Genomic DNA, 15,495 nt, shown 5'->3' on the forward strand with positions numbered 1-15,495 from the left:
GGGCCTGTAGTTGATGTTGAGGACTCCTGGGGCAACTCCGCCCTCCCAAATGTAAACCACTAGAGGCCGCCACCTCTGCTGGCTTTTCCTGTTGACAATGGTTTCATGGTTATCGTGAGACTTAGAATTCCAGATATTTATTGGATTCAATTACCACCATCTGCCTTGGTAGGATTCGAACCTGGGTCCCCAACGTATTACCCTGGGTCTCTGGATCGCCAGTCCAGTGACAATACCACTGTACCACCTCATGTAGTTGGCCAAGGACTTTATTACGCAAGCACAGAGGAATAGTCACTTGGATTCCCCATAATAAAACTCCATTCTGGACTGTCAACTCTTGTGGCGTAAGACTGGAGGTCTGGATTTTTACGGTGTACATCTGTCATCATTCCTTTTCAGTCCACGTCCATCACCTTCTGCATCACTGGATTAGTTCTAGCGTGTCTCTGTACTTGAGATGAAGTCGCAGATACATTATCCACGAGTGAGCAATATAGGATGTTGATGACATTTTCTTCAGGTTCTGGTTTGATTTGTAACGGGAATCTTGACAAAGCATCAACATCAGCATGATTCTCTGATTTATGATGATGGATATCGTATATGTGAGCCGATAATATCAAAGACCATCCCTGTAATCTATTAGCTGCTAAAGAAGGAAAACGTTGAAACCGCCCGATCTGTCACAAGAGTAAAATGATGTCCATAAAGGTCGTGGTGAAACCTTCTTACTCCCAATATGATGCTGAGAGTTTAGTTTCCTCGCTGAGCATAATTCTGTTCTACATGAGTAAGAGTTTGTGAAGCAAATGCTATTGGCTGTTCCTCTCCTGCAGGCATTGTGTGCGAAACTCTTGGTGTTAGAGATAATGCATAAGTGGGTCTTTTGTGGGTCTGCTGATTACCATGGGGTGACACATCGCAAGCAAGTTGTAACTTCAGTTTGGGATTGTAATGAACCAATAACTCTGACTTCTTTGAGGCTTCTTTTACCTCTTTGTACGCACTTTTGCATTCTCCTGACCTGTGCCCCATCTGTTTGGCACACAGCACAGTGTGTAAAGGCCTCAATCGTGTTGATAACTTCAGAACAAATTTGCCGTATGATGTGTTGGATGTTCTGGATCACAAACAGGTCACCAACACTGGAAGTGGTGCAACTCTATTTTATTATAAGGTTAACTATATTAACATACTTGAACTGTGGGTAAATGCAATACCAGCTTTAACTGTTGACCCTTGCCTAGTCCTAACCAGGTGATGCACTCAGCACATGGTGAATGTCTGTGTTGCAGGCTGTGAGCTCTGTGCTCCGAGCTGGCTGCTACTAGAATGAGCGGGAACTCTCCTGTCCCCTGTCTTTACAGTGCGTGTACTCTCACTGGTGATTGGCTGCGGTGTTGTGTATGCTGATTGGTCCCACAGTGTGTCCATCAGTGCGTGTGTGTGTGTGTGTGTGTGTGTGTGTGTGTGTCTGCACCATAATATACTGGCGTATATTATGACACCGTAATAATGGATTAATCCCAGAAACGGCCTCAGTTGTGTCACATTTTGAGGCCGTGGTGCTTCTAATATTGCTGACATCGTCGTCGCCTCCTTGTGTAAGCCCTCATCGATGATGTGACCAAGGTGGGTTATGGATGTCTTGACAAGGTTGCTATTTCCTTTTTAACTCCGAGATTATGGTTTTGCAAATGTTTCAGAGTAGCTTCCAAATTCTTCAGCTGCTCCTGTTCACATGAACCAGTGATGAGAATGTCATCTAGATAACATTTAGTGTATCTCATTTAGCCCACTCAGAATTTGATCCGTGGACCTCGGAAAAAGATCAGGAGCAGATGTTATTCCAAATGGAAGTCTCCTGTAATGGAACAGACCTGTTCCTGTAATGGAACAGACCTCAGAATGTATGAGGAGGTGAAGAAATCCATCTTAAGTGTATATGAGCTAATGCCTGAAGCTTACAGCCAAAGGTTTAGAAATTTAAGGAAAGAATTTGGTCAAACATACATGGAGTTTGAAAGGCTCAAGAGTAATTTTGAATAAGAAATTATATTTTTGGAGGAGTTTAAAAATTCAATTCCTGATGTAGTGAGAACTCATGTAGAAGAACAGAGGGTTAAAACTGCGAGATTAGCAGCGGAAATGGCAGATGATTATGAATTAGTTCATAAATCAAAGATTGGTTTCCGACATCAGTTTCAGCCGGTGAGGGATAGAAACTGGGGTCATGAGAAATACTCAAGTGGTAAAGGTAAAGGTGATCTGATGGGAGACAATAAAGAGAGTGTACCTCAGATTAAAAAAGAAATCCAAGAGGGTGGAAAAGAAATGAAGTTTCAGATGTTTTCGCTGTAATAAACTAGGCCATGTAAAGTCACAGTGTTGGTGGTTGAAGAAAAGCACTGGGAAGGCTGATGTGGTAAAACAGGATAAGACAGTGGGGTTTTTAGAGTGGTAAAGGAAAGCCCAAGGGAAGCGAAGGAGGTGCAAATGATTGTACCGCCTGTTCAAGAAGTAATTGTTAAGAAGGTGCCAGATGTCTTTAAAGAATTTACTTGTGTGGGTAAAGTTTACTCATGTGTATCAGGAGGAGCAGGTAAAGAAGTCACAATTTTAAGAGATACAGTGGCTAGTCAATCTTTAATGGTAAGACATGAGGAATTATGTAGTTTGGGAAGAATGTTGCCAGAAAAGGAGGTGATACGTGGAATTCAGGGTGAGAGGAGTAGCGTTCCATTATATAAGATAAGGTTGGAAAGTCGAGTGAAGAGTGGTGAAGTGGTAGAAGGAGTAATAGATAAACTATCTTGTCCAGGAATACAGTTTATCTTGGGTAATGATATAGCTGGATCGCAGGTGGGAGTGATGCCTACTGTGGTTGATAAGCCAGTGGAAAATCAGTGAACTGAAGTGTTGAAGGACGAATATCCTGGGATTTTTCCGGATTGTGTAGTAACAAGGTCGCAAAGTCACAGGGTAAGACAAGAGGAGAAATCAAAGAGTGAAGATGAAGTTGAAGTGCAATTATCAGAAACCATTTTTGATCAGATGGTTGAAAAAGAACAAGAACAGGTGGAGGATGAGGCGGATATTTTTAGTTCAGGAAAATTGGCGGAGTTACAACAGAAAGACGTAGAAATAAAACGGATATATCAGAAAGCATATATGGAAGAGGAATCTGAGAGTATATCAGAGTGTTATTACCGTAAAAATTATGTCTTGATAGTTTATACAGTGAATGGTAGAACCCTCAAGAGTATTGAAAGTCAAAGAGATCTAGGAGTACAGGTCCACAGATCACTGAAAGGGGCTACACAGGTGGAGAAGGTAGTCAAGAAGGCATACGGCATGCTTGCCTTCATTGGCCGGGGCATTGAGTATAAGAATTGGCAAGTCATGTTGCAGCTGTATAGAACCTTAGTTAGGCCACACTTGGAGTATAGTGTTCAATTCTGGTCGCCACACTACCAGAAGGATGTGGAGGCTTTAGAGAGGGTGCAGAAGAGATTTACCAGAATGTTGCCTGGTATGGAGGGCATAAGCTATGAGGAGCGATTGAATAAACTCGGTTTGTTCTCACTGGAACGAAGGAGGTTGAGGGGCGACCTGATAGAGGTATACAAAATTATGAGGGGCATAGACAGAGTGGATAGTCAGAGGCTTTTCCCCAGGGTAGAGGGGTCAATTACTAGGGGGCATAGGTTTAAGGTGAGAGGGGCAAAGTTTAGAGTAGATGTACGAGGCAAGTTTTTTACGCAGAGGGTAGTGGGTGCCTGGAACTCACTACCGGAGGAGGTAGTGGAGGCAGGGACGATAGGGACATTTAAGGGGCATCTTGACAAATATATGAATAGGATGGGAATAGAAGGATACGGACCCAGGAAGTGTAGAAGATTGTAGTTTAGTCGGGCAGTATGGTCGGCACGGGCTTGGAGGGCCGAAGGGCCTGTTCCTGTGCTGTACATTTCTTTGTTCTTTGTTTGTTCTTTGATGAGAAAATGGAGACGTGTACATATGCAGGCGGATGAAAAGTGGGCAGAAGTTCATCAAGTAGTATTGCCGGTAGGGTATAGAAAGGAGGTGTTGTGAGTGGCACATGAGGTACCAGTGGGAGGTCATTTGGGAATAAGGAAAACTCAAGCTAAAATCCAGAAACATTTTTATTGGCCTGGACTACATTAAGATGTAGTTAAATTTTGTCAATCATGTCACACATGTCAAGTGATAGGGAAACCTCAAGCAGTGATAAAACCAGCACCCTTAATACCCATTCCAGCATTTGAGGAACCTTTTACAAGGGTCCTAATCGATTGTGTAGGACCGCTACCTAAAACAAAAAGTGGGAATAAATATCTTTTGACTGTAATGGATGTGTCCACTAGGTTTCCAGAGGCCATTCCAGTACGTAATATTACAGCTGAAAGGATTGTGGAGGAGTTACTTAAATTCTTTACTAGATATGGACTACCCACAGAAATTTAATCGGATCAAGGATCAAATTTTACTTCAAAGTTATTCAAAGAAGTTATGGATAGCTTAGGAATAAAACAATTTACATCAACTGCGTACCATCCAGAATCGCAGGGAGTATTAGAAAGGTGGCATCAAACATTCAAGACAATGTTGAGGGCGTATTGTCAAGATTATTCAGAGGATTGGGATAAAGGAATTCCATTCGTATTGTTTGCAATTAGGGATGCACCTAATGAGTCAACCAAATTTAGTCCTTTTGAACTAATTTTTGATCATGAGGTAAGAGGACCACTTAAATTGATTAAGGAAAAATTGGTGGGTGAGAAATCGGAAATTACATTATTGGATTACGTGTCAAATTTTAGGGAACGATTAAATAGAGCAGGTGCATTGGCTAGACAACATTAAAAAGTTGCACAAAATGTGATGAAACGGGTAGCGGACAAGAAATCCAAAGTTCGTAGTTTTGCCAGTGGGTATAAAGTTTTAGTGTTGTTACCAGTGGTAGGGGAGCCTTTAAAAGCTAGGTTTTGTGGACCTTATCAGATTGAAAGGAAATTAAGTGAGGTGAATTATGTGGTAAAAACACCAGATAGAAGGAAGACTCACCGAGTGTGTCATGTGAATATGCTTAAAAGGTACTTTGAAAGGGAAGGAGAGAAAAAGGAGGTTTTAATGATTCTAACTCAAAGTGACAAACCAAATCCAGATGACTGTGAATTTGACATACCTCAAATTAAATTGGAAAATGAGGATGTTCTTACAAATTGGGATGAATTGTTAAGTTACCTTCCAGAGGAAAAACGAACTGACCTGAAAGAGTTATTGATATCACATGGGCAAGTTTGTAGAGATAAATTGGGAAGTACTAAAATGGCTATACATGATGTAGATGTGGGAAATGCTGTTCCTATCAAACATATAGACTTAATCCTTTAAAATTGGCACAGGTTAACAGAGAGATTGAGAGTAGGCTGAAGAATGGCATAATTGAAGTGGGTTGCAGCCAATGGAGCTCACCCATAGTGATGGTACCTAAACCAGATGGCACCCAACGGTTGTGTGTGTCTGTGTGTTTCCAGAGAGCTGCAGTTTTGCAGTTTGAAAAGAGCTTGGGGAGTGTCTGTGTTTGCAGTGAGCTGGATCTTCTGTGATCTCTGCCATGAAAGACTATCTCTGGAACATTTGGGTGATTTAAACTCATAAAAGTAAAGCCTTTAACCTGATGTGTTTCTGTTTAAAGGTGTTCAGTCTCTTGGAAGTTTGAAGGAACATTTTGAGGAATTATTTATTGTTGCAATATTTTCTGAGTTATCTTTGAAGTAAGGGGAGCAGCACGGTGGTGCAGTGGGTTAGCACTGCAGCCTCATGCGCCGAGGTCCCAGGTTCGATCCCGGCTCTGGGTCACTGTCTGTGTGGAGTTTGCACATTCTCCCCGTGTTTGTGTGGGTTTCGCCCCCACAACCCAAAAATGTGCAGGCTAGGTGGATTGGCCACACGAAATTGCCCCGTAATTGGAAAAAATGAATTGGGTACTCTAAATTTATTAAAAGAAAAAAAAAAAATCTTTGAAGTAAGGGGTGTTAAGAGATCCAATGTTTATTTAAGATGTTAAGTTGAGTTCATGGAATAAACATTGTTTTGTGTTTAAAAACCCACGTGACCATAATTGTAATCCCACACCTAGGGAACAAGTCGTGTGCTCGGAAAAGCAACAAATACATTAAAGGGAGAGGTTGGTTGAACTGCATGATACATTTTGGGGTTCTGAAAATGCCTCGCCCATAACAATATCCACAATATATCTTAAAAATGTTATTTTGCCTGACTGAGGTTTGACTCTCTTCCCCCCGCCGCCCCCCCCCCCCCCCCCCCGCCCCCGAGTAGTGACCTTCAGCATCGGCGGCTGTTCTTCGCCCAGCATGTGTGAATCCAGTCCCAAGAATCTTTTCTACACTCTTGAGGGGAGGCAGTTGTGCAGTGATATTGTCACTGGACTAGTAATCCAGACACTCAGAGAAATGCTCTGGGGACCTGGGTTCGAATCCCACCACGGCAGATGGTGTCATTTGAATTAAATAAAAATCTGGAATTAAAATTAGGGCAGCACGGTAGCACAAGTGATTAGCACTGTGGCTTCACAGCGCCAGGGTCCCAGGTTCGATTCCCCACTGGGTCACTGTCTGTGCGGAGTCTGCATGTTCTCCCCGTGTGTGCGTGGGTTTCCTCCGGGTGCTCCGGTTTCCTCCCACAGTCCAAAGACGTGCAGTTTAGGTGGATTGGCCACGATAAATTGCCCTTAGTGACCAAAAAAGGTTAGAAGGGGTTATTGGGTTACGGGGATAGGGAGAAAGTGAGAGCTTAAGTGGGTCGGTGCAGACTCGATGGGCCGAATGGCCTCCTTCTGCACTGTATGTTCTATGTTCTAAAGTTTAATGATGACCATGAAACCATTGTCAATTGTGGTAAAAACCCATCGGGTTCACTAATGACTTTCAAGGAAGGACATCTCCCGCCCTCACCTGGTCTGGCCTGCATGTAACTCCAGACCCACAGCAAGTTGGTTGACTCTTAAAAGAAATGCCACTCAGTTCGAGGGCAATTGGGGAACAAATGTTGGCCTTGCCTGCCATGTCAAATCCAATGACGGAATAAAGAGTTGTTTTGCTGCCGATTTTTTTTTTCAGGAATGTTGTTTTCTTGCCTCACTCCTCGTCGCCAGTTTTCTCTTTTGTTACACCTCTCGAGTTGCCACAAAGAGACAATGCATGGAGGTGCCACCCAGCTCCAAACACGATGAGAGATTTATTATGAGATGTTGCTGATACAATCCAAGATGGGGAACTGGAACCCGCGCAGAAAGGCAGCTGACGTTGCTGCAGATCACGTGAGTTTGTATCAGCAGGGATGTATTCTTCAATAACATGCACTCTACCCTGTCAGGAGCTCTACCCACCCACTTAACCTCCCCCAATGCTTATAAAACACCTCCCACAAACTTAGCAATGGACTCAAAACCTGTGCCGGTTGGGCTTGGTCACAGCCTGTTCCATTGGTCATTTGGTATTATTTACAACCAAAAAATCCATTGCCATCCAATTTTACAATGTCCCAGGTTTGTCTTTTATGTTCTGCCAACTCTATTCCGCCTGTCTGGATCAGAAACACTGCAATGCCCAAGATGTGTCCGGCAGTTTTAATCAGACATCTCGGCCGAGCCCCCCACCCAAGGACTCCGCCGGCCGCCCTCAGAGCCAGGTCCCGCTGGTACAGACCTGGTCAACTGGTCTAATCCACACCGGCGGGTCTGGCCGAAAACGGGTGGCCGCTCGGCCCATCAGGGAGCGGAGAACCGCCAGGGGGGCCATTGCCAATGGCCCCCGACCAGCGCGGCGCGATCCCCGTGTGGTGAACCACTGTAATAGGAGATGTAAGGTGGGACCTGCACTACAGATTCGCTGGTAGCTCCTGCCGGCTGGCTCCGCCCACGGAGAACTGTATAAATATGCCTGACCTCCAGTGCCCTGCCATTTCACCAGCTGCAGCAGGAGGCCACGCATCTGACTGTAATAAAGCCACTGTTGTCCCCAACTTTAGTCTTTGTGCAATTGATCGTGCAACACCCCGCGCCCGCCAAAAAACCAGCGCCGGAGAATTCGGCAGCCGGCGCCGGAGCGGCGGGATTCACGCCGCCCCCCCGCGATTCCCCGACCCAGCGGGGGGGGGGGGGGTCGGAAAATCCAGTCTCCTGGACTCCCCGAATGTTACCCCGTGAAAATAACTCCCTCCTCCCCCCCTTCACCTTTTTAGAAGTTGCTACAGAAATGGTGAGCCAGCTGCATTCTTCACAAAACAAATTCATTTCTGACCAGCGTGGTGTTTTGTAGGCTGGATGGCTACGTGGTTACCACGGTAACTATCTCATTACTAAGCGACAATGCAATGTCGTTACTGTTCTTATGTTGGGTTTCCTTTTCAATAATTTATTGACCTTCCGTTCAAGTCAGATTAAATAAATTAAGTTTTGTAATTCATCGCCACACGGCAAGCAAGTTCCCAAAGAAATCCACAACAAATGAGGCAATGCTAGCGTCAGAAAATGATCATATACAATTGGAAATTAAACATTGTGAATCTTATTCATAGGTTCATGAATGAGAATTCAACCTTCAGGACTATGGCCATTCAGCCCCCCAGGCCTGCTCCACCATTCTGTCTGATCTCTACCTCAACCCCATTGAGGGCTGCACGGTGGTTAGCGCTTGGGTTCGATCCCGGCCCCGGGTCACTGTCCGTGTGGAGTTTGCACATTCTCCCCGTGTCTGCGTGGGCCTCACCCCCCACAACCCAAAGATGTGCAGGGTAGGTGGATTGGCCACGCTAAATTGCTCCCTAATTGGAAAAAAAGAATTGGGTACTCTAAATAAAATTAAAAAATCATTTACCCACCTTTGTCCCATATAACTCTCTCTCTCGCTCTACATATTTAATCCATATTTACCCCCCCTCAAACCAATTGTCTGCGGGTTGGGGAGTATCACAGGTATAGGTCTGCCTATGGGGGTTGGGGGCGACTAGGTTAGATGGAGGAAGAATCTTCTGTTCCAAGAGGCTATTTGAGCTACAGAACAGGTTCCCATCGCCTATGGGAAATGCCAACTTAGTACAAACCTTCCAAATGGAACTGGACTAGTGCATGGCTGGGAGGGTGATGCTGCTAAGATCTGGAATGCAGTCTCTGATAAGACGGTGGAATCACAGCCACAGGAATTCTTTTTTTTAAAATAATTTTTATTAAAGGTTTTCATAAAATATCAATAACAAAATGAGAAAGAAAAAAGAACCCAACAGGGTTAAGTACAAAACACAATCTAAAAAAGCAACCCCCCCAAACCCCTCCCCCCTGTACATAAATAATCAATTAACATTAACACCCCGACTTAACACAACAGGTGTATACACCCCCTCAGACCCTTCCAGTGTAAATAACATAAACAAAAATAAAGTAAACACCCCCCCACCCCCCGAGCTGCTGCTGCCATTGACCAATGTCTAGCGTTCTGCCAGAAAGTCTAAGAACGGTTGCCACCGCCTAAAGAACCCTTGTACCGACCCTCTCAAGGCGAATTTCACCCTCTCCAATTTAATGAACCCTGCCATATCGCTGATCCAGGATTCCACACTTGGGGCCTCGTATCTTTACACTGAAGGAGAATCCTTCGCCGGGCTACCAGGGACGCAAAGGCCAGAATTCCGGCCTCCTTCGCCTCCTGCAATCCCGGCTCCTCTGCCACCCCAAATATTGCGAGCCCCCAGCCCAGTTTGACCCTGGATCCTACCACCCTCAACACCGTCCTCGCTACGCCCTTCCAAAATTCCTCCAGCGCTGGGCATGCCCAGAACATATGGGTGTGATTTGCTGGGCTCCCTGAGCACCTAACACACCTGTCCTCACCCCAAAAGAACCTGCTCATCCTTGTCCCGGTCATGTGTGCCCTGTGCAGCACCTTAAACTGTATGAAGCTGAGCCTCGCGCATGAAGAGGAAGAGTTCACCCTCCCTAGGGCATCTGCCCACGTCCCCTCTTCGATCTCCTCTCCCAACTCCTCCTCCCACTCACCTTTCAACTCCACCACCGAGGCCTCCTCCTCCTCCTGCATCACCTGGTAAGTTTCCGAGATCTTCCCCAATCCCACCCATCCCCCCGAGAGCACCTTGTCCTGTACTGTGTGTGGCAGTAGCCGTGGGAATTCCACCACCTGCCGTCTGGCAAACGCCCTTACCTGTAAGTACCTGAAGGTGTTCACCGGGGGGAGCCCGTACTTCTCCTCCAGCTCACCCAAGCTCGCAAACTTCCCGTCCACAAACAGGTCCCCTAACTTTCGTATACCTGCCCTGTGCCACCCCGAAAACCCTCCACCTGTTCTTCCTGGGGCGAACCGGTGGTTCCCCTGTAATGGCCACAGGAATTCTTAAAAGACAACTGGACATGTGGTTGACGAGGATCAATTGACAGAGCTGTGGGGTGTGGGACAAAGTTGGACAGCTCTTTCACAGAGGCTAGCAGAGGCAGGGTGGGTTAAATGTCCTCCTTCCGCACTATCAGAAGTTACAAGTGTATAAAATTGATGGGATAAGCAGCGATATAGCTTGCACGCTATAGTTTTGATTGATCGAAAAGGTCTGGGGAGAATTTTCCAGATACCTTTCTCTCCCTGAACCAATCATGGGTTTTAAAATCCGATTTTCCCTCCCAGGAAATCATCAAATGTTGGGGAGTGTTGGGAGTGATGATGCCTTGGGCATGGCTTTGGTATGGGCCAGCCTGAATAGACAAACCAGCTGGACTTGCACCGTCCTTCAACGTCAACACAGTCTTCCGGCATCTCGGCCAACATTCCTCCCCCTTAACGCAACAAACACACAGCCTGATCATCCGGCTCATATCTCAAAGTCAAGCTGAGTTCCGTCTCTCATGTCTCAGCCTGGATCTCTGCTGCTCCAATCGCACCCTTTGGTTCTGTCCTACCCCCCACCCCACCCCCTTCTACCTCCCTCCTCCCCATTCTCTCTGGCTCTTTTCCGCAACCCCCCCCCCCTCGCGACGCGCCAACTCACTGCATGTGTGAGGCAGCTGGAGGTTCTGGAGTCACAATAAACCACCTATAAACTGCAAATCTTTGTCACGCCGAGGCTTGTGAAAGGTTGGGAACGAGGCAACTCACCGCTGAAGTTTAAGAGGTGGGTGTGGAAGAAGGACTGTTTGTGAAAGTCCTCGATCGCGATCACAATGGGCCCGTCAAGGCTGCTGCGAAGGGTCTTCTTCGAGCCGCTCTTGTCAGCAATGAGTGACTCCAGCATGGTCCTCACCATGTACAGCTAGAAATGGAGACACCAGTCAATACGTGACCCCAGACAGGCAGCAAAACCATTAAAAGCAGATACTCTACGCGTGAGGCGTGGACGCCATCTTAATCTTTGGAAATGCGGCAACCAATTTATGCAGAGCAAGATCCCACACACAGTAATGTGATAATGACCAGATCATCTGCTTTTGTCATGTTAGCTGAGGGGGTCAATGTTGGTCCAAGACAGCAGGGAGAGAACTCCATTGCTTTTCTTCGTATAATGGCCGTGGGATCTTTTACATCTGGCTGAGAGGGCAGATACGGCCTTGGTAGAACATTTCATCCAACAAATGAGAGGTTCTCAATCCTGGATGGATGGGGCCGGATGGACTGGGTGGAGGGGTAAGGGCGGTGGTTTTCCGAGAAGGCTCCAAGGCCCATGTAAACAAAGGGTTAAAAGTGTTTAACTTCAGTGATTGGACCTGGAGTGGTGCTGCCACTTAGTGGCGCTCCCAGGATCTGCAGCGACAGAGAGCTCGCGTTGAGGACAGTTTCCGCTCAGCAGCGCCCCCAAGTGTTCCTCAACCTGAACTACACAGGCATAGAGAACCTTACCACTTCTCATTCTCTTGCACTTGGCAATCTCCTGGTGAATAAGGAGAAGCAGATTAAATTGTCACTTAGGTTCCTCCATTTCAATTCGGTTTCTCAGTGTCACACTTCATACTTGCTATCTCTGTTGCAAAAACGACCAGGCACGGAGTGACAAAAACCTTCCGCACAACTGATCAATCGCCAGAATGTGACGAGTTTCCAATTCCAGTGGCCCCTGAGATTCGATATTAAATGTAATGTGATACTTAACACAACTCTGTACGAAGGAAAGGAACACGCCGAGGGAGCAAGAATTCAAACTCCTCCAATCCTTCAAGGGACTGGGACATTTATAGATACCTGCAGACTGGCTTTGGGCCAGGCGTTGGAGCAGAATGGAGGAGCGATCAATACTTTCAGTAAATCGGAGTCAAGACACAGCCACAGGGTCCAGGTGTGGACATTGAACTCTTTTCCACCCAAACAGACCTCTATCCAGGGTATTGGGGCCATTTCTCAACAACAGGAAACTTTGGCCGCCAGGTTACAGCTCCCTCTGCTGTCCTTCCAAGTCCCTTCAGGCAGAGGATGCATAGCTTCCTCCAGTGCAGTGGGCGGGTTACACAGGGCAAAGTGGCAGCCATGTTGCTGCCACTCGAGGCAAGAGGGTGCAGAAGAGGTTCACCCGAATGGTGCCAGGGCTGGGGAACTCCGGGCATGCAGCGGCAGATTGGAGGAGTTGGGACGCGATTCCTTGGAGCAGGGAACGGTGGGAGGAGGTTTGATCGAGATGTTCAAAGTCATGAGGGGTCTGGACAAAGTAGATGGAAGGAGACCGCTCCCATTGGCCTGGTCGTTCGAGAAGGAGAGGGCACAGATTTAAGGTGGTTGGCGAAGGAAGCAATGAAGACGCACGGTGAAACGTCTGGACGCAGCGAGTGGTTCGGATCTGGAATGCGCTGCCTGAGAGGGTGGCGGGGGCAGGGTCAATCGAGGGAACTGGATTATTATAGAAGCATTCGAATGATGGGGAGCAAGGCCAGGCCATTGGGACCCTCCAGCCTGCCCTGCCGTTTGATAAGATCATGGCTGATCCGATTGAGACTTCGATTCCACTTCCCTGTCCGCCCCTTTACACCCACTGACTCCTGAAGAGAGAGAATGTGCCAGCTTGGGGGGAGGAGGCGGGGGAACGGAAAGAGGGGCATTGCGTATTCGGAGTGACAGCACGGACGCAAGGGGCAGAATGGCCTCCTTCCACGCTGTAACCATGCTGTGATTTGGCGTTTCTGCCATTAACCACGCTCACTCACAAGGTGGGAAATATATGGTCCCAGGTCAGGGGGTTCAGCAGGCCCAGTTGGATTTTACCCAGCGCCTCCCCCTCAGTGAGACGCGTTCCCTGTCTGAAATCTATCTGCGATGTTGGCCAGGGTTCTGGCCATGAAGTTGTTCTGCTGCAGATGTAGGAGCTGCAGGCATCGCCACCTCTCAAACTTTATCTGTGCTCAGTACCAGCAGCAGGTTCCACAGTATGCAGGACAAACAATAATAAACACGTTTCATTGCATGACAAATACTTTAAAAAATATGTGTGTTGCGTTTCAGCGGGTCACCAACGCCTCTCTTCTCACTGAACTTCAGCAGCAAAATGGTTCAGAACCCCTCAAATAGACACCTCTGACCGTGCAGCACTCCCTCAGTACTGACCCTCTGACAGTGCAGCACTCCCTCAGTACTGACCCTCTGACAGTGCAGCACTCCCTCAGTACTGACCCTCTGACAGTGCAGCACTCCCTCAGTACTGACCCTCTGACAGTGCAGCTCTCCCTCAGTACTGACCCTCTGACAGTGCAGCACTCCCTCAGTACTGACCCTCTGACAGCGCAGCACTCCCTCAGTACTGACCCTCTGACAGTGGAGCTCTCCCTCAGTACTGACCCTCTGACAGTGCAGCACTCCCTCAGTACTGACCCTCTGACAGTGCAGCGCTCCCTCAGTACTGACCCTCTGACAGTGCAGCACTCCCTCAGTACTGACCCTCTGACAGTGCAGCACTCCCTCAGTACTGACCCTCTGACAGTGCAGCACTCCCTCAGTACTGACCCTCTGACAGTGCTGCACTCCCTCAGTACTGACCCTCTGACAGTGCAGCACTCCCTCAGTACTGACCCTCTGACAGTGCAGCACTCCCTCAGTACTGACCCTCTGACAGTGCAGCACTCCCTCAGTACTGACCCTCTGACAGTGCTGCACTCCCTCAGTACTGACCCTCTGACAGTGCAGCACTCCCTCAGTACTGACCCTCTGACAGTGCAGCACTCCCTCAGTACTGACCCTCTGACAGTGCAGCACTCCCTCAGTACTGACCCTCTGACAGTGCAGCACTCCCTCAGTACTGACCCTCTGACAGTGCTGCACTCCCTCAGTACTGACCCTCTGACAGTGCAGCGCTCCCTCAGTACTGACCCTCTGACAGTGCAGCACTCCCTCAGTACTGAACCTCTGACAGTGCAGCACTCCCTCAGTACTGACCCTCTGACAGTGCAGCGCTCCCTCAGCACTGACCCTCTGACAGTGCAGCACTCCCTCAGTACTGACCCTCTGACAGTGCGGCACTCCCTCAGTACTGACCCTCCGACAGTGCAGCACTCCCTCAGTACTGACCCTCCGACAGTGCAGCACTCCCTCAGTACTGACCCTCCGACAGTGCAGCACTCCCTCAGTACTGACCTTCCACCAGTGCAGTGCTCACTCGCTCACTCACTCCCTTCTTTCACTGCACTGGGAATATCAGCCTGAATTTTGTGCTCAAATCTCTGGCCATGATGGTTTGCCCCCGAGTTGAGGACTGATTAACCGCAGAGCGACGGAAGGGAAGGTGGTTATCCAGTGATACACAAACACACCGTACCTGTGTACTGGAGGGTCCAACTGCCCGACGAGGCACTTTGATGTCAAAGCCACCTTTGGGATCCTTGTCCCCCTTCAGACAGGGATCATTGGGAGGTTCCCTCCCACTTTCCCAGTCACAGATAGTCTTCCGGATTGCCTGGAGAACACTGGAAGGGGGAGGGAAAGCAGAGATATCAGCTCCAGAAAACACCGAGTTTCCAAATTGGGAAAAGATACAATACTGGATGTATTTCAGGTTATTGATACTTTCCCAGCCTGCCTCGGATTCAGTATATTTTATAATTCAATGATAAACAATTTCACAGAAAGGAAAAGTACATCAATCACTCTTAAACTCACCAAGTGTGTCAATAGGGGAAATATTGGAGCTGCTTTGGGTGTTTGGGTCTTTCTCAAGGTACAAATTAAATCTAGACAGAGTGAATATTGGGGTGTCTCGGCCGGGGGTGGGGGCAGGGCTGGGGGGGGGGCTGCCATTCCGTAGGGCAGGGACTCACTTTAGATACCTGGGGGTGCAGGTTGCTCGAGATTGGGGGGGGGGGGGGGGCGCTCCGTAGGTACAACATTTCTAGTTTGGTGGGGAGAGTGACAGCCGATCTGGCAATGTGGGACGGTCTCCCTCTGTCACTGGCGGGTCGGGTACAGGCGGTTTCTA

At 47.8% G+C, this 15,495-nt stretch overlaps 1 protein-coding gene across 1 annotated transcript in view; it reads right to left on the minus strand.

The window, feature by feature from the left end:
• cyfip2 (cytoplasmic FMR1 interacting protein 2) overlaps positions 1-15,495 on the minus strand; it is a 183,725-nt gene that overhangs the window by 68,903 nt on the left and 99,327 nt on the right. The window contains exons 14-15 of the mRNA XM_072512939.1: positions 14,839-15,099; positions 11,208-11,361 (exon numbers count right to left, since the gene is read on the minus strand). Coding sequence (XP_072369040.1) covers positions 11,208-11,361; positions 14,839-15,099 — 415 coding nt within the window. The remainder of the gene's footprint in view (positions 1-11,207; positions 11,362-14,838; positions 15,100-15,495) is intronic.

The sequence above is a fragment of the Scyliorhinus torazame genome, chromosome 7 (assembly GCF_047496885.1).
Source record: "Scyliorhinus torazame isolate Kashiwa2021f chromosome 7, sScyTor2.1, whole genome shotgun sequence".
In the NCBI taxonomy this organism is placed as follows: domain Eukaryota; kingdom Metazoa; phylum Chordata; class Chondrichthyes; order Carcharhiniformes; family Scyliorhinidae; genus Scyliorhinus; species Scyliorhinus torazame.